Raw genomic sequence first — 23,076 nt, 5'->3', positions numbered from 1 at the left:
GGTAGAGACGTTAAACCAAGATTCGATATGCCCTCTTGGGTCAACATAAAAGATCTCATGACACTATTTTAAGAGCAGGAGAGCTCTACCTGGTGACTTATATTTGTCCCTCAGCCACCATCACTAGAACAGATCATCAAGTCATTGGCTGTGAAGCGCTATCGGACACACCGAGATCCTGAAAGGGGCTACATAAATGCAAGCCTTTCTTTAAACTGTTAAGTAATAAATTTCACTGTAACTTACAGTATATATATGGTGATTGGGGAGGTGGTCCTACACAAGTTTATTCACAGACACCACTTAAATGCTGGGTAAACTCCACTAACTGTCCGGAGGCCGCTATGCACCCCTCACCACCATCCTCCATTAGCTTCTTACCCAAAATGCTGATGCCTGTATCTTATCCTGCATTGTTGCCCTTGCCAACATTAACCTTTACTAGTCGTGCCTTTAATTTAAAATTCCAATCTTCATGTTTAAAACTCTATCTCTGTAACCCCTTCATTAACCTCCTCCCCACACACAGCTTTCCATTCCTCAATCTGAAGTCTATGTATTCTTCCAAAACTGGGCCTTCAGCCACCTAGGCTAAAACTTTAGAATCCCCTGTGCCTTTCCACTGCCCTCTCCTTCTCTAAATGCCGCCCCCTCCTAATGTCTCCTCCTTGGCTCAGACGCACTTTTCCTAGTACTTTTGTGAAGGACCTTGGGATGTTTTTCCATGTTAAAGGTGCCACATTAATGCAAGTGGTTGGTAATGTTGGTTTCCCAGGCACACATTAGGCTTAATGTCTTAAATCCACTGCAATCTATCATTGTTTTGTAAGATTTTGTAAGATCAAATCAATACTTTGGGAAGAGTCTGGACTGGATCAGGCTGGAAAGTAGCAAATGCAACCCCACTATTTAAGAAGGGAGGAAGAGGGAGAATGGAGATCTACAGGCCTGCCAGTCTGGAGTCAGTAGTAGGGAAAATGTTAGAATCAATTATAAAGGATATGATAACTGGACATTCAGAAAAGAATGATAAACTGGACATTCAGAAAAGAATGATAAAATTGGGCAGAGTCAACATGGTTTATGAAAGGGGAATCATGTTTGACAAAATGTTGTGAAGTTTTTTGAGGATGTTACTTGTCGCATAGATAAAGGAGAACAGGTGGATGTGGTATATTTGGCTTTTGATAAGGTCCCACACAGGAGGTTAGTAAACAAAATTTGAGCACATGGGATTGAGGAAATATACTGGATTGAGAATTAGGTAACAGACAGAAAGCAGAGAGTAGGAATAAATGGATCATTCTCAGGGTGGCAAGCTGCTACTAGTGGGGACTGCAAGGATCAGTGCTTGGGCCACAGTTGTTTACAATCTACTTAAGTGATTTGGATGTAGGACCAAATGTAATATCTCCAAATTTGTTTATGACACCAAACTGGGTGGGAATGCAAGTTGTGAGGAGGATGAAGGAGGTTTCAAGAGGATTTGGACAGGCTAAGTGAATGGGCTAGAACATGGCAGATGGAATATAATGTGTGAAGGTGTTCTGCTCCTACATCTTATCGTTATTCATTTTGGCAGAAAAGACAGAGTGTTTCTTAAATGGTGAGAGGTTGGGAAGTGCGGGTGTCCAAAGGGACCTTGGGTGTCCTTGTTCATGAGTCACCAAAAGCTAGCATGCAGGTGCAGCAAGCAATTAAAGAGGAAAATGGTATGTATGTTGACCTTCATTGCAAGGGGGTTTGAGTACAGGAGTAAAGATGTCTTGCGGCAGTTTTATGGAGCCTTGGTGAGACCACACCTGGAGTATTGAGCACAGTTTTGGTCTCCTTATCTAAGCAAGGATATACTTGCCGTGGAAGGAGTGCAATGGAGGCTCACCAGATTAATCCCTGGGATGGCGGGATTGTATGAGGAGAGAGAGATTGAGGAGAATGGGTCTGTATTCTCTAGAATTTCAATGAATGAGGCTTGTTTCAGCCTTAGAAACTCTCAGATTTAGGTACAGCTGCATCTTTAAAAGGGAACAATCCTGATTTAGCAAAGATGTTGATTAATAATGCAAAATGTTATTAAAAATAGTTTATTAATTAGCATGTCATACTTTAATAGATCAGACTTGAATAATTAGATACTTAAAGTACTTATATTTGCAGACATCCATACCTTCAAGGGAAGAAAAAAGGGTGAATTATTACATCGAACCCAATAGGATTCCAGTTCGAACAATGTAATTAATTGCTCAGACTTTTAAGTCAGGAAGTCTGCTGAGAAGCTTTGCTCTTTGCAATCCCCCAACAGCTGCACTGATAGCTTCTTTAAAAAGTTGTAGCTCGAAACTTTATACACCCATGTCTTTAACATCACAGTCCCATGCTCAGACAAGGTAGTCATGAAGGCAGAGCAAATCATTACTTTTGTTTGGGGAGAAAGGATATTCATGCATTACTTTTATTAGTCACATTAAGTACACTTAAATTTAAAAAGGATTAAGAAAGGTTTACAAGCCATTTCTTCCTTGGTGCCTCCTAAGCAACAATCCATTAATGCAAAATTATCAGCATATTTCCTTTTGCATTGGTATTAGCGGAGCAGGCTGCAGACAGCAGTGAAGCTCTGACAGAATTTACCTGTTGTGATGCGATGCATTGGTAATGTAACATAAGTGAGGTGTGCATAGAGTAGAAAATTTTCTTCAGTTCGATTCAACTTTAACCAGGATCCAACCAAGGACCTTCCCGTCCCAGACAAAGAACGAGATCGTAAATTGGACACACCATGCATATCTGCAAAGAGACAGAACAGGTAAGGACTAGTGGATTTTTTTTTCCAAAATGAGGACATTAATTGCATCAGATTGTATTTCAAAATGCAAGAAAGAAAGAATAAGAAAAAAGCACAAGAATGATGAAATCCAGCAATTTAAAACACTTTCAAAAAGTTTTCAAGTAATCACATCAATGGCATTTGTGCCTTTGTGGAATGGATTTTCATCCATAATAGGATAAGAGAAAGTTGATAATAATGTTGTTCCAACATTACAAGGCATCTTCAGCTAGCAGTCTCAAGAAATGGTTCTTCCAAAACAATGATAGATTGCTATGGATTTAAGGCATTAAGCCTCATGTGTGCCTTGGAAACCAACATTGCCAACAACTTGCTTTGATATAGTGCTTTTAACATAGAAAAACATTCCAAGATTCTTCACAAGTGTACTAGGAAAACTGAGACTGAACCAAAGGAGGAAAGATTACGAAGGGTGGTCAAAAGCTTGATAAAGATGCATATTTTAAGGATGATCTTTACAGAAGGAGAGAGAGATGGAGGGGCATAGGAGATTCCAAAGTATGAGCCCAGGAATGGTTTGGGGAGAGTGCTTAAGAGGCTGCAGATAGAGGAATGGAAAGCTGTGGGTGGGTGGGAGCAAAGGAGGTTGCAGGACTGAAGGAGTTTATAAAGATATGTTGTATGCTCAGTAGGTCTCACGAAGAGATTCTGAGTCTTGTATGGTTGAACTTTAACTGTTTATTGGTAACACATAACTATGTACATATATACAGGGTATAGCCCAAGCCATGAGCTAACTCCATGCTTGCTTCTACACAGGTCTCTGTCCAGTCCACAATTGACTGTACTCTCAGGTCATGTGTCTCTTTACATCACACTGTGGGTAGTACCGTTTCCCAGCCCCATACTAACCCTTGCTATGCCAGTTACCCTTATACTACAAGAAGGGCTTCAAAACATGAAGATGAGAATTTTAAATTAGAGGCACTGTGAGACTAGAAGCCAATGCTGGCCAGTGAAGCTGGGTATGGACAAGTGTAGCAATGCAGGATCAAATAGAGGCAGGGCGTTGGAGGTGGTGAGGCCTGCTTAGGGGACTTCGGTCTGGAGAGCACTGGATTAATTAACTTAAGGTGACAAAGGTGAATAAGGGTTTCAGCAGCACATAGACTGAGATGGTGTCAGAGTTGGGAGATGTTACATAGGTGTAAGTAGTAAGTAAGATGGAAAGGATATACATTCAGAAGCTCAGATCGGAGTCAAACCGAGCTCCAAAGATTGTAAACAGTCTGCTTCAGCCAAGACCATGGCCACATAAGGCAATGGAGTTAGTAATGAGGGTACGAATTTTGTGGTGAAGGTCGAAAACAGTGCTTTTGGATCTCTCAACGTTTAGCTAGAGGGAGCTACAGCTTAAGCATAAGTCAGAAAAGCAGTGACACCACAAAAACAGCAGAAGGGTCAAAAGAGATAGTACTAGGTGTTGTCAGCATTCACATAGAAGATAATTCCATGGCTTTGGATGATGTCACTAAAGGCAAGCCTGCAAATGAGGAAAAGGAGGGGTCCAAGGATGGATCCCTGGGGAACTGCTGAGGTGATAGTTAATGAGGAATGGGAATAGAAGTCATTACTAGAGATTCTCTGGCTATGGTTGGTTAGGTAGGAATGTAACCAAGCAAGGATAGTCCCATTGAATGGTACGGCATGTGTGATCGACTGTGTTGAATTTTTCAGCTCAATCAATAAAGCACTATATCACAAACTTTTTTGTGACCATGTTAAGAGCATTTCAGTACTGTGGAATGGGCTTAAATCTAATTGGAGGTATTTAAACAAACAGCAGTAAAACAGATGGGCAAGGATGTGGGAAGCAACAGAATATTCAAACACCATGAATCGCATTTTTGTTACTCACTCATGGGATCTGGACCATCACTGGTAAGGTCAGTATTTATTACCAATCTCCAATTGCCTCGAAAAGGTGATGGTGAGGTGCCTTCTTGAACCTTTGCAGTTCATATGGTGTAGGTACACCCACACTACTTTTAGGGAGGGAGTTCCAGGATTTTGACAATGAAGGAACGATAATATAGTTCCAAGTCAGGATGGTGTGTGGCTTGTGGTGGGAGGGAAACTTGTAGGTGGTGGCATTTCCATGCACTTGTTGCTGTTGCCCTTTTAGATGTAGAGGTCATGGGTTTCAAAGATCCTGTAAAAGGAGGTTTGGAGTTGCTGCAGTGTTTCTTGTAGATGGTACACATTATGCACCGATGGTAGAGAGAGTGAATGTTTAAGTCAGTAGATGGGATCTTGGTCAAGCAGGCTGCTTTGGCTCGGTATCAAGGCTCTTAAGAGTTTTTGGAGCTGCACCTGTCCAGACAAGCTTATTTCATCACACTCATAATTTGTGCCTTTTAGATGGTGGACAAGCTTTGTGGAGTCAGGAGGCAAGTTACTCATCACAGAATTCCGAGTCTCTGTATACTTTTGTAGCCACAGTATTTATATGGCTGGTTCAGTTCAATTTCTGGTCAATGGTAACCCCCAGGATGTTGATATTGGGGGATTCAGCAATGGTAATGCCATTGAATGTCAAGGGGAGATGGTTAGTTTCTCTCTTGTTGAAGATGGTCATTGTCTGGCACTTGTGTGGCACAAATGTTACTTGCCACTTATCAGCCCAAGCTTGAATGTTGTCCAGGTCTTGCTGCATGCAGGTAAGGACTGATTCAGTACCTGAGGAGTTACAAATGGGACAGAACACTGCAATCATCAGCAAACATCCCCAACTCTGACCTTATGATGGACGGAAGGTCATTGGTGAAGGAGCTGAAGATGGTTGGGCCTAGGACACCATCTTGAGGAACTCCTGCAGCAGCCTGAGGGCTGAGATAATTGACCTTCAACAAACACAACCATTTTCCTTTGCGCTAGGTATGACTGCAGCCAGTGGAGAATTTTCTCCCCAGTTGCATTTAACTTAAATTTTACTGTGGTTCTTTGATGTCACACTTGATCAGATGCTGCCTTGATGTCAAGGGCAGTCACTCTCGCCTCAGGAATTCAGCTAGAATGAAGTCAGGAGTTGACTGGCCTGGCCGATCACAAACTGAACATCAGTGAGCAGGTTATTGCTGAGGAAGTGCCACTTGATAACAGTGTCAACGATCCCTTCCATCACTTTGCTGATGATTGACAGTGGGTTGACGAGGAGGTAATTAACCAGGTTGGATTTGTCCTGCTTTTCTCCTTTTTGGGCAAACGGAGTGCAGCTGAGCTAACTGAGTAAAGACTTGGAGTTTGGTGAGAGGGGGAGTTCGGTGAAGGGGGGGAAAAAGAGATGTTTGTCTCCTATCTTTCTCACCCCATAGGAATTGGTTCTTGCCCTACGACAGGGAAAGGAGCTAGCTTTTTGGGGAGTATCGGGTAAGTGGGTAAGTTTTATTCTATCCCCAAGGTTAAAATAGTACACAAATTGGTGGTAAAGTTAATGAAATATATAAGAAAGCAACATAAATAAGTGATTAATATAATTAAATAATTATTTAAAACACTTTAAAGATGGCAAGACAGGTGATATGTCAAAGCTGTAGCATGTGGGAGCTCCTGGATACCATTGCGATCCAGGGCAAACACATCTGCATTAAGTGTTTGCGGCTCAAGTAAATTCAGCTCAGAGTCATTGAGCTGGAGACTGAGCTGCAGACGCTGCAACACATCAGGGAGGGGGAAAGTTACCTAGATGCTTTATGCCAGGAGGCAGTTGCATCACTTAGGATAGGGTCTTTTGATTTGGTCAGTGGTCAGGGACAGGAAGGTGTGACTGCGAGCGAGACAGGGAAGGGGACCCAGAGGACAGGAGTGCTGGACTGTGACCCTCTGCAATTGTCCAACAGGTTTGAGGCTCTCTCAGCTTGTTTGGATAATGAAAGCATCCCTAGGTAGCAGTGATCATAATATGATTGAATTTTACATTCATTTTGAGGGAGAAGCAAATGCGTCCAAGACTAGTATTTTAAACTTAAAAAAGGGCAATTGTGAGGGCATGAAAGCAGAGCTAGCTAAAGTGAACTGGCAAATGAGGTTAATGGATATGTCAATAGAGGTTCAATTGCAGACATTTAACGGAATATTTCAGAATATATATACATTCCTATGAGAGGGCCCACCGTCTGTGGCTAACTAAAAAAGTTAAAGGCAGTATCAAACAAAGAAAAAGCATATAATTGTGCAAAGACAGGTGGCAGGTCAGGAGATTGGAAAGAATATAAAGAACAGCAAAGAATGACAAAAAGAAGAAAAGAGGAAAAAATTAGAGTACGAGAGAAAGCTAGCTACTAATATAAAGACGGATAGTAAGAGCTTCTATAGATATTTATATAAGACTTAACAAAGTGAGCACGAAGATAAAAGCAAAATACCGTGGATGCTGGAAATCTGAAACAAAAACATAGCTATTTTTGTTTTTGTTAACAAAGTGAGCATTGGTCCTATAGAAAGTGCGTCTGGAGAATTGATAATGGAAAGTAGTGAGATGGCAGATGAATTAAACAGGTATTTTGCTTTGGTCTTCACTATAGAGGACACAAGTAACATCCCAGAGATAGCTGTAATGGAAGGGATGGAGGAACTCAAGAAAATTACAATCACCTGGGATGTGATATTGAGCAAATTGTTGGGGTTGGGGGCTGACAAATCCCCAGGTTCTGATGGACTTCACCCTAGGGTCTTGAAAAAGTGGCCAGTGGGATGGTTGATGCATTGGTTTTAATTTTTTCCAAAATTCTCTAGATTCAGGCAAGGTTCCATTAGATTGGAAAATGGCAAATGTAACTGCTTTATTCAAAAAGGGAGACAGAAAGCAGGAAACTACAAGCCAGTTAGTCTAACATGTGTCATGGGGAAAATGTTAGAAGCTATTATTAAAGGTGTTATAGCAGGGCACTTAGAGAAATTCAAGGCAATCAGGCAGAGTCAATATGGTTTTGTGAAAGGGATATGATGTTTATCCAATTTATTGAAGTTCTTTGAAAGAGTCACGTGTGCTATGGATAAAGGGGAACCAGTGGATGTACCGAGCTTAGGTTTCCAGAAGGCATTTGATAAAATGCTGCATCAAAGATTATTGTGGAAAATAAAAACTCATAGTGTAGAGAGTAACATATTGGCATGGATTGAAGATTGGCTAGCTAACAGGAAGCAGAGAGTTGGCATAAATGGGTCTTTTTCTGCCTGGCAGGATGTGATGAGTGGTGTGCCACAGGGATCAGTACTGGGGCCTCAGCTTTTTACAACTTATATAAATAACTTGATGAAGGGACCGAAGGAATGGTTGCTAAATTTGCTGATGACACAAAGATACATAGGAAAATAAACTGTGAAGAGGACATAAGGAGGCTACAAAGGGACATAGATTAAATGAGTGGGCAAAGATCTGGCAAATGGAGTATAATGTGGGCAAATGTGAAATTGTTCATTTAGGCAGGAAGAATAAAAAAGCTTATTATCTAAATGGTGAGAGATTGCAGAGCTCTGAGATTCAGAGGGATTTGGGTTTCCTAGTACATAAATCACAAAAGGCTAGTATGCAGGTACAGCGAGTAATTAGGAAAGCTAATAGGATGTTATCATTTATTGTGGGAGGTTATGCTTCAGTTGTACAGGGCACTGGTGAGACCACATCTGGAGTGTTGTGTACAGTACTGGTCTCCTTATTTAAGAAAATATTAACATTAGCAGTTCAGAGAGGTTTTACTAAACTAATACCAGGAATGGGCGGGTTGTCTTATGAAGAAAGGTTGAACAGGTTAGGCTTGTATCCACTGGAGTTTAGAAGAGTAAGAGGTGACTGTATTGCAACATTTAAGGTCCTGAGGGGTCTTGACAGGGTGGATGTGGAGATGACGTTTCCTCTTGTGGGAGAATATAGAATTAGGAGTCACTGTTTAAAAATAAGGGGTCGCTCATTTAAGACAGAGATGAGGAGAAATTTTTTCTCTCAGAGGGTTGATTGGCACCACATCCAAAAACATTCACTCCCTCTGCAAGCTGCTGCAAGGCCAGTCTGGCAGGTATGTCCTCTGGACTTGACCAGCAGTGTTTGTATTGAACCACTCTTGGTGATAGGCATTGAAGCCCACCCACCCAGGACAAATCCAAGGATCAATCTACTATAAGATGCATCATTAGAAAAGCAAGCACAAGATATTAGTTAGGAACTGTACAAAAAGAAGCTGAAGGTGCACCTTCCGAGTCTGCATTGTCTGAGCCATGCCTGAAGAATTCCTCACTGTCATTGGCTGAATGAGACTTCTTCATTTCTGCCATCCGATTTTTGGGTGTTTTTCTGCGTAATGAAGGAGAGAAAAAGGACGGACGATTGTTGCGCTCAGGAGTTGGTGGTGTGCTGAAGGAAGTTACCTAAAATTGTAACCAAAAAAAATGATTTAAGTTACAGCACTTTTGTTCAAACATGCCTAAATAATACTGGATTGCAGTGTTCTAATGGACGGAAATGGGAAATCATACGAGGAGACCATGACAATACTGGGACTAGTTCCACTGGAACAGAAGACTGACAACATTTAATAGAAGACTATTGACACTGGCTGGGCATTGGTGGTGAGGGGCGATCAATTTAAAATTGTTGCAGAACGTCTGGAGAGGGGTTAAATTTCTTTATGTATAGGCTTAATGGAGCATAATATGTCTTATCACAAGGACCTGTTGAGGCAAAGCTGTTGTATTTTTTAAGGAAAAATTACCTTACCCCTAACTCTAACATTAATTACCCAAATATTGATTAGGATCAAGTGCCCAATATCACCACTATATAGATCTTGCACATCTCGGATTTCCCAACAGATTTGCACCTCTATCTCTCTCTCTCACTATTTGGAGGCCTATAAATAACCCCAGTTGTGTGATCATACCCTTTTTGTGCCTCAACCCTAACAAAATATACCCAATTCCTGCACTCCTGAATGTATAGGCCTTAGTCCTCTGATCTCTAGCTGATCCAGGAACAGTACGTCCAGAGTACAGGCTGCATTCCACAAAATAAATCAAAGAGTTCTGGTACAAACTGACCTATGATCCCACCTGCACCATTGACACTACTACCAGTGGCTGAGGAATTCACCATCATTCTCATCATTTAAGGTGTAGGGTCATTCAGACTGCAACTGCATTATTTGCTAGGGGAAGTTCCTCAAAGAAGCAAAATCACCTTTTTAAATGGTAGGATTTCCCAAAGTTCAATGGAATCACAAATCACAATACCACAACTATACATGTTCCCTGCATCAATCACATCCCCTGCATTCGTTCACTTTTGTGAACAGGAGCACTGCAGCATGCAAGGTGAAAACTGTCATTAATGTCATCATGTATCGCACTATTAGAATTCTGGAAGCGCACTTCAGGTCTCTGGGATAGGCTGTCAGCTGCAGATCTGCCTGAAGCCACCACATGCTTCAGGCTGAATGGTGGTGCTAGCATTCAAAGTAAGGGTATCATCAAGAACTGTTTTTGAAGCTGCTGTGGCCATTTAAATCATGCAGTAAGCACACCATTTCCTCCCTCTCCCTTACAAAGTGCTGCACTTCCAAGGGCAGCAGATCATCTTCACTGTTCAAACTAAGCTGACTTCAGAATTTCATGTGAGACATGATGTGCTGCTACCCAGATAGTCATGGAGAAAAGTATTGGGGGCTATAAGTTATATTTGGTGTTCGGTACGGTCCTTAGTTAAACCCAAAACTTTGCAGCAAAGTCATTTCAATCCATTCATATTCAGCTAGGTCACCAAGAGCACCAATGGAAACGGACTCATTAGTTTGCTCTCGATGGCCCACAACAGCTGCAAGAAAAGGGATAAGTAATATACTGCACAGAGTCCATGAGGTACTGCAGTTAGGTCAGCTCAATTACTTCAGAAGCTGCTTTTCTATAAAATTTTATTTTGTTTTGAAGTAGAATAAATGTACTAATTAGAAAATAAACTTAAAATCAATCAATATTTGGAAAAAGGAAGATCTCGAGCAGTCGGAGTTAATATTCACTACATGGATCAGTCTACAGCAGGTGGTTTCATTCAGCTCAGAGATCTGAAAATAATGTCTTGTGCTGAGAGGTTGTACTACACATTCCACACAATGGATTTCAAGAGAATCTAAAGCAAACAGAAATGGAATTACTCTGGCTCCATATAGGCGACAAAACCCATGCACCTGCTGTTTCTGCCTCTACATAGACTGCAAACAAACCGCTGCCTTCCTCTAACTTTTTAATTAACAGAAAGTGGCATTTGCCAAATCAGCTTGGTTGTACTGCAGTCTTAAGCACAGACGCCTAAGCACAGTTCATTACATTGCAGTGCCGAACTCCAGCCTTGCAGCAAAGAATAATGACCTTTATAGCTTGGTATTTCAGAGTGTGAGAGAGAGAGAGTGAGTGAGTGAGCAAAAGAGAGATCAAGAAGGGAGATGGGGAGAGGAGAGAGAGCATGAGAGGGGGGAAAAGAGAGAGAGGCAGAGGGCAGAGAGATCGGTAAGATGGTAGGTGGAAGCGGTCAGGAGAAACAGTGAGTGAGAAGGGAAAGAGGGAGGCTTAGAGGTTAAAAATTTATAATCATCATACTGAATTATTAAAAAATCTGCACTCACTTGAGAAAACAAATTGACAACATCTTCAATTCCTTGCTCTCGTTAATAATATCTTTGTATTGCACAAAACAATTTGAAATAAGAACAGGTTCAGATCCAGACTAGGCCAGTAGGATGGAAAACTACTTTCTCTGCCAGCTCTACATGGAAGTGCTCAACATGAAATGTGTTTCAGCAACCTCAGCCCAGCACCTAATGTAGCCCAGCAAAAAACGCACCACAATTTAGTGGCAACTGACATTAATTAGCCAGTTTAATTATTTTATACCTGCATACCTAAAATATTTATTCCATTGTGCAAATAATGATCACAGCCAAATAAATTATCCTCCAGTGGAAGCAAGGAGCCTAAATAACTGAGTAACTTAATTGAGTTTTGAGCATTCAACATATCCATATGATTTCATCGATTGCTTCAGTTTCAGCCGTTAGTGCCTTACGCTCAAAGTAAGCCTGATTTTGTTTCAGGAAATTTTAAAATCAAATGCAACATGTTCAAGAAATAAAATAGAATCTTGTCCAACATGGCATGCCTGACGACATTAAGAACAGTTTTATTTAGAAAAAAAATGAAAGCTTTTTGGATTCACTAAAACAGGTCCAATTTATGTGAGATGTAGCGTTGTCCCATTGACTGGTTGTTTTCAGTGCCAGGCTGAATTGACAGAATGTTGTTTTGCCAGTATCACAAGAAGCTGAATAATGCTCAGGGCAGTGGGAAAGGGAGGGCAAGTAAAAGCCAGCAACAGCATATGGACAGTCATTGTGTTGGGTGGCAGAGAGCATGCAGGCATTCCTTAAACAAATGAAACAGTTTGACATCTCTGACCTTGGGTCAAATATTACTAGCAGCCTGGCCTTAACTTCACATGGTAGCTTTTACACTATTGGGAGCTGTGCACTAGATTTTATACAATATTTACACAAATATCCATCTACACATGCAACACTCGATAGCTAGTCACAGGTGACATGATTTTTCCAATATATATACATAAATATATAATATATAAAGGAAGGCACACAACACAGCAAACACAACACAGACTGGTGGGGGTAATGTTAACATACCCAAAATGCACTGCAGGAAGGAGAAGCATCCCCCTGGTGATGAGAAATTGCAATGTTATAAGTTGGACAATGTCACAACATTGTAGAACATGCTTCAGAACTACTGCCAAAGGGGCTCTTTGGCAAAGTGTGAACATTTGTTTTTAACAAGACACATAGTCATGGTATATCTAAAAACAAGAGGGGGATAAAACTTGGCGCCCTTGGAAAAGCATTCTCATATTTTTATGAATAATTTGCATTCGGAGAGGTCCACCCTCCTCTGAAGGTCAACATTAATGCTATCAACGGGCCTCAACTCTCAATCTCAACCAAATGGCCATTCAATGTTTATGATCCTTAACAGTATTCAATGGCACCTTGGGCAATAAAGAAACTTTGGAACTGAATTAATCCTGCTTTCAAGCAGGGTCCATACACATGCATAATTTTCAGCAGAGATTACGAGATAGCAGTCAGGAGCAGGAATTGCTGTTGATTTTTCTTTTCCCTGGCCTGGGAACAATAAGGCCAATTGTGCATCCTAATTTTTGCCTTGGAAACAGCAATAACTCAATAAAACTTCTAAAACACAATAGTCAATACCACAGTAAAAGCCATTTATTCTTCCATTTAATTTATGCATGCAAAATTAGAAAATTAAAATACAGGCATCCATTTGTAAATCCAATCCTCCATGTGTAGTTTCAATTGAATGGTGAGTGTACAGGCAAGACTGCTAATGGGCAAAACTAATTTGAAACTGGGCTTAAAAGTATGACCACTTCATCCCAGTGCCCACATATACAATTGCAAGTGACTAAGCTTCCAGCTATGATAAATCATCAGATAGAGGTGACAAAGGATACTGTAAGGATGACACTCCCTTCTAGGTTTGCTGCTACTTTTGGGAAGCTACCCATCTGTACTGAGCGAAAAAGATGAAACCAGGAACCCACGTTCTGCTGCTTGGTGACAATATGCCACAAGCCACATCAGGGTAGATTTTCCAACTTACCATCCACCACCAATTCCACCTCCCAGCCACCCCACCCCACCCCACATCCAGGGCCTAAAATTGGCCATTAATAAAACCACCTAATTTTCATAACCATTGGTTTCAATTACAATATTTAAAAAAACAGACAGATTTGACTGCATTAATTTTGACTTACAGAGGGGGAGAAACTTAGGGAGGAGGGTGGACCTCCCCATACACAAATTATTCATAAAAATGTGAGAAGGCTTTCCTAAGGACACCACTTTTTATAATGGGCAGCAACCAGTTTTTCACCAGGTTGAGAAGCTCAAAATCAACTTGATCAAACATATAAAGAGAAACGTATAAAATTTACAGCACAGGAGGCAGCCATTTGGCCCTGCCAGCCAAAATGGATTTATCCAGTCTAATAATCCTGCTTTCCATAGTCCTGTACAAGTACACATCCAAGCATATTTTTTTTAAATGCAATGAGGTTTGTTCCTCTATCACCCTTTCTGACAGTGAGTGTCAGAACCTCTCTGGCTGAAAGAATTACTCCTCAACTCCCCTCTAATCCTCCTACCAATTAATTTAAATTTATGGTCCCTGGTTATTGACCTCTCTGGTAAAGGAAATAGATCCATCTTATTCAATCAATCTATGCTCTCCTTAATCTTATACACCTCACTTAAATTTCCCTTTAGCCTCCCTTCTTCCCAAGAAATTATCCCCAGTCTATGCAATCTTTTCTCATATCTAAAATTCTCCCTGGCCTGAATGTTAGCTCGTTGGGCATGTGCGATTGGCAGGCCCAGAAGCAGACACTGCGGGTGTGGGCGAGCGCTTTGAGAGAGCTCCCTGAAGGCAGACAGCTGCCTCAGGGAGCCGCAGACCTGCAAATAAGAAAATAAAGCATTGCTGCAAAAAATGTCCATACAGCACAATCAAGCACCTGAAAGCAGACTCATTAAAAGTCCCCAGATATTACTTTTTATTTTAAATCCTAATGGAAAATTCATCCAGCCCTTGGATGAGGTTTCATAAAAAATGCTAAGCCCACCTGGTTGATTGGCCCGTCTGCCAACTGTAAGGTTAGACGGGCCACAAAAAACAAAAAAAAATCGCTGACAATTGGGGTGTTAATGGGCTTAATTATCAGTGGATGCTCTTCCGATTTTGCGCGCGCCCACCGAGCAAAACGTCAGGACGCTCGCCCAATGTCATCTCATGCATTTCATGCCCGTTCGGGTTGGGCACGCGCATGCACACGGGATGGAAAAATCCAGCGCATGCTTGTAACATCTTGTAAGTGTCCTCTGTACTCTCTCTAGTTTGATCATATCCTTCCTATAATGTGGAGACCAGGTCTGTATCCAGTACTCTAGCTGTGGCCTAATCAATGTTTTCTACAGTTCTAGTTTTTACATTCTCTGCTTTGACTAGTAAAGGGAAGCATCCTACATTCCTTCTTCATCACCTTATCTCCCTGTCCTGATACCTTCATGGATCTGCGGATATGTCCCTCAACATTCCTCAGTTCCTCCACATTTCTCATGCCTTGTTTTTCTTTCCCAAAAGCATCACCTCTCACTTTTTCAAATTGAATTCAATTTGGCACTTTCCTGCCCACCTGATAGTCTATTGATATATTCCTTTGATGCGCAACTTTCTTCCTCACTAATCTAAGGGATTGTAACACAGCTAGAAGTACTGTAGGATCATTAGATTTCTAAATAATGGGCAGAAACAAAGTAAAGTCAATGTAAATGATTACCCTAAATTCTGTGGATTGCAGGAATGCTGAATTGTGGCAAGACCAGGGGGACTGGAAGTCTACAAGAGTCAAGACTCAACAGTTTGCTCTACTTACTTGTTCATGCAGAGGTGAGTCTGGCTCAGAACCCTCCTCCGTCCCATAGGGTGACGTGTCTCCTGTTGCAACGCGACTCACAGCCATCTCAGCGTGCCCTTTTCCTTGGGGGCCTTTCATTCGGACAAATTCCATGTTGTTATATTTATAGAAGCCAAAAGACATCTTCTGGGCCATCTTAGCAGCAACACTTACCTGAAAGAAAATTTAAAAAAAAACATACTGATGTAATCAATGTTCTTTGAGCCCCTCTCAAGGCTGGTAGCCCTCTAAGTTGCTTTCTTTTCCTGTGCAAGTCTAAACAGTTGGTCGTGGCAAGTTACTCTACTGTTTGTCTATCTTAGCTGTGTTTCCTGTCATACTTGGCATCAATACACTCTCCATTAGGGGATTACTGGACAGGAACGGTGTCTAGGAACCAGCACTGATTTTCCTTTCTCTACTCTGGAGACAGGCCAGTTGTAGTGCTACTATTGCTGGCTCGGCTAAGGTCAGCTCACTCAGAGATCAGACGATCAACCCTGGGGCTGTATGATGAGAGCTCACAGCTTTTCTGTTACACAATGAGCCAAACAAGCCAGACATTACTATTTTTAAAGGTTTTACAAACCAAATTAGAGGAGATGGGAAGTGACAGGGAAGATAAAAAAAGAGGAGGCCAGCACATTTTTCAGGCATGCAAATCTATCTCAAACTTGAACGGGTGCTGCCTCTTCTATACTAAGCAAAGGCAGAGCAACAATTATAAAAGACGTAAAGAAAATTCCATGAATCTGAGCAAGGTGTTGGTCTCCACTGGGTATCTTTAAAGCAACATGAACAATATTTACTAATAGCTGAGAAAAACCAGTCACTTTTAATTAAAATTATTCAAACAGCTGAATGATGTAATTGCCAGTTTACACACATTTAAACATAGGGCAGCTGGGTTAGCTGCAAGCTGGTGCATAAAATGCATCTGGGAATTGGTTACTCATCTTACACTACCAGAACTGCTTTGAGAGCTGCAGTTCCTTTAACAAAGTAATTTTTCATTAGGGCACCAGTAAGTGCTCAAGAGAGCAACAAGCGCAGCATTCAGCCTCTGAAGCAAGGCATTCCTGGAAGAAAGAGAATTATTGATCTGATGTTGATGACCCTGCTGTGCATTTCTAGCATTTACTGCTTTTATGCCAAAGCTATCTTCATGGCCACACAATTTCCGTTCAATTCGCTACACGTGCTAAGGTTGGTAGTTTATCCAACTGATAAGTTCCCCAGGGGATCTTCTCTCCCGATCCATCTTTCCAACATAAAAGACTGCCTTCACTTATCATCTACCTCTATTCCATTCTTGATCATTTCACTCTGCATTCATTAACTTGCTTTAGATCACACATCTTCAGTACTCAGTGCAATGCTGATTCATTTTAAATTTGACCTCTGTGCCTTCGGTTTTGCAATGGAAATATTTTAATTTTTCTGACATAATTTGTTCATGTTTCCAAGTCCAAGTTCATCCCAGATTTGAATTGTGCACCCAATTGGAACAAGAGTAAGCCATTCCATCATTCATTTAGATCATGGTTGATCTGTACATCAACTCCATTTAATCTTTGTTCTATATCCTTTGGTATCCTTACCTAACAAAGAATCAAAGGATTTCCACTTTTGAAAATTTCAGCATCCGTTGCCTTTTGGGGTAGCGAGTTTTCGATTGCCACTAATTTTTGAGACAAATTGCTTCGCGATTTTACTCCTAAGTGGCGTGGCTCTCACTTTACGATCACGCTATTGTTTAAGATTCCTCTGTACCAAATCTTTTAAATATCTCGGTTAGATCATTTTCTAAATGGAACGGAATACAACCCAAGGTTATGTATTCTGTCTTCATAATTAAACCCTTTAAGCTGATATTATTCCGGTGAATATGAAAATATTGTACCCTTAACAAGGCTAATATATCCTTCCTGAGGTTCGGTGCTCAAAATGTAACAATCCTCCAGACGGGAGGTGATCATGGCTCTGCACAGCTTTCTCAAACTCCTTAGCAGGGAGACGAGAAGAAATCTGAAGTCCAAAGAAAGATGCCTCGATCACCTTCAGCCTCTAATCACACTTTCTGAATTGTAATCTTTCTTGTCTTTTTCTACTTTATGAATATGGATAGTTATCATTGCTCCTCTGAAGTTTGACAGGTAAATAGTTTGATATGTGGTCCATCTTTGAAGCTCCAAACACATTTTCAAGGCTCTTCTGCCACGCCACATCCATGTTGTATTGGAATTAGGGGCAGAATTTTGCCCTTGGCCTGCGGGATCGGCGGGGGACAGTCAGGAAACTGACCACCTCCCGCGATCAACAGCGCACCGTGATTCCACACTGGCAGGCTGATTAAGGCCCACCCAGCGTGATACACGAGCAGCAATGCTGAGCGCTGCCTGTGCGGGTGGGGGGGGGTGGGAGGAAGGAGAGTGAGCAGGCCTAGCACAAACTTTGTGCACGCACGTGAAAGAGCACTGAATAATCTCCCTGAGGCACGGAGCTGCCTCAGGGAGATGAAGAAGATATTGAAAAAAACACTGTCACATGAGCAGGGACATGTTTTTAATTAAAAATTAAGGTTTTTATTTCATTTGTATTTGCTTTTGGAAACCTCATCCCACCTGTGGATGAGGTTTCCAAAAAAATGCAAAGGCCACTTGGCCTTTTCGCCTGCCAATCAACCATTAGGTTAAATGGGCAGTGAAAAATTAAGGACAATTGATAACTTACCGGCCTTAGTCAGCCTTTTAATTGTCAGCGGGTGTGCTGCCGGCTCTGGGGCGTGCCCACTGACTGACTTAGCGCGCGACTGTGTGTTGACGTCGGCACGCTCGGCCAACGTCAACGTGCGTTAATTCATGCTCAGTCGGGTCGGGCATGCGCCCGTGGAGCTAAAAATTCTGCCCTAGGATTCCTCAGTCTCCTACTTTCCCCAAGACCTTAAAACCGTAGAACTCCTTGCCTCTAATTGTTTCAATTTTCAGGCATTCAAAACTTAAGCTTGCTTTCACCCTATTGCTACTTTCTACAACCTCTACTCCCCTTTTTCCCCAACCTCGCTGGTGCAATACATAATGGCCTTGGCCTTACTTTTTCCCAGTTATTAAAATCAAAGCCACAGCATCAAAAAGAGAGCTCCATCTGGCCTGAGAGTTTCCAGTAGTCCTCACTTCACTACACACTGCCTCAGACTCTAGTGCTTTAAATCAAGGTTTATTAATAGTGGAGAAAGGGAAAGAGCAAAACAAAGAAAAATCAACAAACAAATTGATAAGATGAAAAATGGTAATCATCAAAAACTGAACTCTAGAAAAATTTAATATTTGCAAGCAAAATAGGAGTCACAAAATCACAATCATGGGATGGGACAAAAGTTTGAATATTTAGATGCCTCTATTAAATTCTAATAATATGGATAGCCCTGCACAAAAGGAGAGAGGGCCTTTGTAACATTTAACTTTGCAACAAACTTCTCGCCAGCCTGACAGTGGGGCAGCATGTCCAATCTTTAAAGGGGCCTTTCACAGGAGGCGAAGTGACATTAGTTTGTAGGCCACATGGTGACAGTGAATTATTAAGATCATTGTTTATATTTTTATTCAACCTTGCTGTCTGAACTACAATTACTTCTGCTGCCATACCGTCATCAACAACTTGCAATTGATACTTTTAGATGTAGAGAAACATCCTAAGGCTGTTAATAGAAGCATTAGAGGAAATTGAACGATAAGGGGAGTTGTAGGCCTGGAGGATGTTAAGAGGGATAGGGACGGGCAAGGCCATGGAGGAATTTAAATGTAAGGATAAGAATTTTAAATTCTTATCTGGTGGGAGGCTGGTGGGAGACATTGTTGTTAACATAGGTGAGTGAGAGCAGGGGTGTGATTGCACTTCAAATTAGCTCAGTTGGCTAGGCAGCTAGCGTGTGGATCAGAATAATGCCAACAATATGGGTTTGATTCTCGTTCTGGCTTAGGTAGACTTGGGATCTGCTTTGTCACCCTTCCCAAGAGTGAACGGCAATGGAAAACCATCACTGACAAAAAAACTGCCAAGAAAACGGCTCAGGAAGAAGCATCAGCAGACATGAGCCAAGGTCCAGTCTTTGGGCAGAGCACACATGAACAAATAAATAAATCTAAAAATCTAACCATCTCAATCTTGAATATACTTAACAAATGAACATCCACAGCCCTATCGGGTAGGGAATTCCAAAGATTCGCAACCCTTTGAATGAAGAAATTTCTCCTCATCTCAGTCCTAAATGGCCAACTCCTTATTGTGAGACCATGACCCCTAGTTCTAGACTGCCTAGCCAAGGGAAACAGCCTCCCAAAATCTACCCTGCCAAACCCCTTAGGAGTTTTACGTTTAAATTAGATTGCCTCTCATTCTTCTAAACTCTTGGCCAAGTCTATCAATCACTTCTCATAGGCCAACTCCCACATGCCAGGTGAGGAATCAGTCTTGTAAAACTTTGTTACACTCCTTCTATGTGGAGTATGTCCTTCCTTAGGTAAGCAAACCAAAACCGTACACAATACTACGTGTGGTCTCAACAAGGTAATTGTAGAGAAATTTCACACAATACAGCAAGACTACAAGATCATTCAGGGTTTGCACATTGCAGAAGAGCAGCACACTTACCCGGTTATCGTATACCTTCTTTAATGCTTCATATCTTATGGACCCCTGGAATATTACTCCCTGGAACGTGTTGTTTTTATCGCTGGCGACTAGTTCAACGCAGACCATTTCTCCCTCTCCCACAGACATGTCACTGAATACCTGTGATTGAACAAAACAGAAGAGAACCAGGTTACATAACAACAGCCATAGTGACAGAATAACTAGTTTAGACACACAAGGCAACATCATAGAAACTACAACTTGGATCTAGAACAATCAAGACCTCTCTATTAATAATTAGACAATCCTGCCTAATATTGTCATCCACGTTCTGCAAAGAACTTAAAATAATAATCTTTTAATAGGTTCGTTTCTTTTGAGTGTACTGTTGAACAATGCACATTCATCCCTCGAATTGAAATCAAACTTCTTAGCCACACCTATTGTAGTACAGCTCCAAGTAGGGTCAAGAAACAGATGCAAGCAAAGTAGACAACTGTAACAAATGGAGTCAAAAATTCAGGCTGGATGCTCATTATCTGAGAGAAAATGGATCTAAATTGCCCCTTATAGCTTACTTTGAATTATCAAAGCCAAAAGTTATGGAAATATGTTATTCTATCGTCACCCCTCAAATCACAGGAATCTGTCAGCTCCTACTCTGAATAAAACAGTGTACGGTGATAATTAATTCCACAATATAATGCAATCTTAGTTGTTCCATTTAAGAGTTGGTACAGGCAGCAATGTTATTTCTAGAAAGCCAGGTGAAGAATTGCTCATTCTATGATTCTTCCCTGAACTAATAAAAACACACCTGAAGACTCGTATTAACATACACTCCTGTTGCACGATTGACAGGGCCTACCAAGGCCTGTGGACTGTGCCATGAATTAGCTGAGCTACCCAACATGCAACTTCACTGAGGGGGAGGGACTGGAGTTAAAAATCAGAGAGAAAGACTTGATTCATGAAATGTTACTTCCTGCTGGACAAATGGGAAAACAGGATCAAATAAACTCAAAGAAATTGCTCTCATGGAGAAGAAATTAGATTAAAACAAAGCACGCTCACAAACAAAAAAATCTAGGAGAAAGTGCAGAGAAATTTAGCTTGGCTATTTTGCACCAGGCAAGGCACAAATCACAACTGAACAATCTTTAAAAGGATTCGAAGACAAAGAAACGCGATTGATTTCTTCTCTGGCAAAAGATTGTCGAGCTCCTTAACCTACCAAGTTGTTAATCTATGGATCCTTGCACTAACAATGAATTGCTAATTGACCTCAGGATGTGTCCACCTCTAACCATTCAGTTTCGCTGTAAAGTTCTTAAACTCTTTGTTCCTAGGCAGTGTGTCCATTTATCTCAATCCTCCCTCAAGTCCTGTTTGCATCCCACTCTCTGCACCAATGATTCTCCTAAGTGCCATCCTTTGACTCTGGGGCATTATACCTCCTTGTTCTCAACTCAGTGCAGCATCTCTTTCCCTGTCTATTTTCATTTCTGAAACACCTTGAGACTTTTTTTTTTGCATTGAAGACATTAATTAATTGGAAGTCACCATCACCAGCAACAACAACATATGCTCAAAAAGTAGCTTTAACATAATAAAACATACCAGGACCCTTCGCAGGGACATGATAAAACAAAATTGATGCGTAGCCACATAAGGAGATATTGGGGCAAGGACCAAAAGTTTTGTCAAAGAGATAAATTTTAAACAGTGTCTTATAGGAGGAAAGAAAGGTGGAGAGGTTTAGGGAGAAATCCCAGAGCTTAGGGTTTTGGCAGTTGACAGCATGGCCAGCTACAGTGCAAAGATTAAAATCAGAGACGCACAAGAGGCCACAATTGGAGGGGAGCAGATATCTCGGAGAGTTGCGGGTATGGAGGAGATTATAATCATAGGGAGGGGCGAGACCATGAGGGATTTGAAAACAAGGGTGAGAATTTTAAAATAAAAATGAAAAATGCTGGAAACACTCCACCGATGCTGCCAGAGCTGTTGAGAGAGAAACAAAGTTGTGCATTCTGATGAAAGAGAAACTTTAACTCAGTTTCTCTCTTGACAGATGTTACCAGACTGGCCGAGCATTTTCAGCATTTTCTGCTTTTATTTCAGATTTCCAGCATGCACAGTATTTTGCTTTTATATTATATTATCTTACGTTCATATTTTAAAATCAAGGTGCTGCTTAAAGAGGAGCCAGTGTAGGTCAGGAAGCAAATGGGTGATGGGTAAATGGGACTTGGTGTGAGTTAGAATACAGACAGCAGAATTTTGGATGAGCTCAAATTTAGAGAGGGTAGACCCTGGGAGAACAACCAAGAGCGTTTTGGAATAGTTAAGTCTAAAGGTAACAAAGGCATGTATGTTTATTAATAATGTTTTTTATTGACACCACTTCCCTGCAGGGATACCTATCACTGATTTAAAGGGATATATGCATGTAACATAAGCCATCACCCTTCAAAATAAAAGACTTTACTGCAGATGCAAAACAGATTTTGAAGAACTCAGCATTGACCGGGAGCCTGAAGTGTACAAGCAGCTACAGCCCTGAATTTGCTCATTAGGATTACTGGCCCACAGGTAGAACTTGTCTAATGGCCTGAGAGAAACTGGCCAATTCAGCTGATAGACATGATAACAGTGCCCCAAACTCCAGCAAATATTAGAGAAAAAAAATTACCTCCTCAAAACTGTCAATCATGAAGAAGATGTTTGGATAACTGATTTTGGATTCTTCTCCTTTACTATCCATTGGATGCTTGCTTGGGGAAGCAAATACTTGCTGTTTAAAAAAAGGCAAGAGGGACAATGATTTTGATTTTAACAGAGAGAAAGTGCAGTATCCCAATATAACTTTAATAATAATAGCAATAATAAGCTCTGTAGGAAACCAGCAAAGAATTCTTATAAACTGAACAATTGCTGAGAGATTCAGTGTAGTAACTGGAAGGTAAAGAGTGATTGGCAAGGTCTAGTGTTGACACTACTCACTATCTGCAAACAGGCCAAACCACAGCTGGTTACTAACCTGTAGAGATGCCTCTTGTAT

General features: G+C 41.2%; 1 protein-coding gene across 4 annotated transcripts in view; it reads right to left on the bottom strand.

Annotated features, from left to right (window-relative positions):
• The window catches only part of kiaa0930, a 102,406-nt gene that overhangs the window by 8,080 nt on the left and 71,250 nt on the right, over window positions 1–23,076 (bottom strand). The window contains exons 5-10 of one of the 4 annotated variants that reach the window (XM_078568330.1): window positions 22,708–22,809; window positions 20,031–20,171; window positions 15,360–15,554; window positions 12,529–12,561; window positions 9,037–9,211; window positions 2,632–2,787 (exon numbers count right to left, since the gene is read on the bottom strand). In XM_078568330.1, coding sequence (XP_078424456.1) covers window positions 2,632–2,787; window positions 9,037–9,211; window positions 12,529–12,561; window positions 15,360–15,554; window positions 20,031–20,171; window positions 22,708–22,809 — 802 coding nt within the window. Of the gene's footprint in view, window positions 1–2,631; window positions 2,788–4,930; window positions 5,528–9,036; window positions 9,212–12,528; window positions 12,562–15,359; window positions 15,555–20,030; window positions 20,172–22,707; window positions 22,810–23,076 lie in introns of those variants that run through there. The other 3 variants (XM_078568329.1, XM_078568332.1, XM_078568331.1) reach the window with 3 other exon arrangements.

This window comes from Cetorhinus maximus, chromosome 22, assembly GCF_964194155.1.
Source record: "Cetorhinus maximus chromosome 22, sCetMax3.hap1.1, whole genome shotgun sequence".
Taxonomy (NCBI): Eukaryota; Metazoa; Chordata; class Chondrichthyes; order Lamniformes; family Cetorhinidae; genus Cetorhinus; species Cetorhinus maximus.
This window is presented reverse-complemented; position numbering and strand designations above follow the sequence as displayed.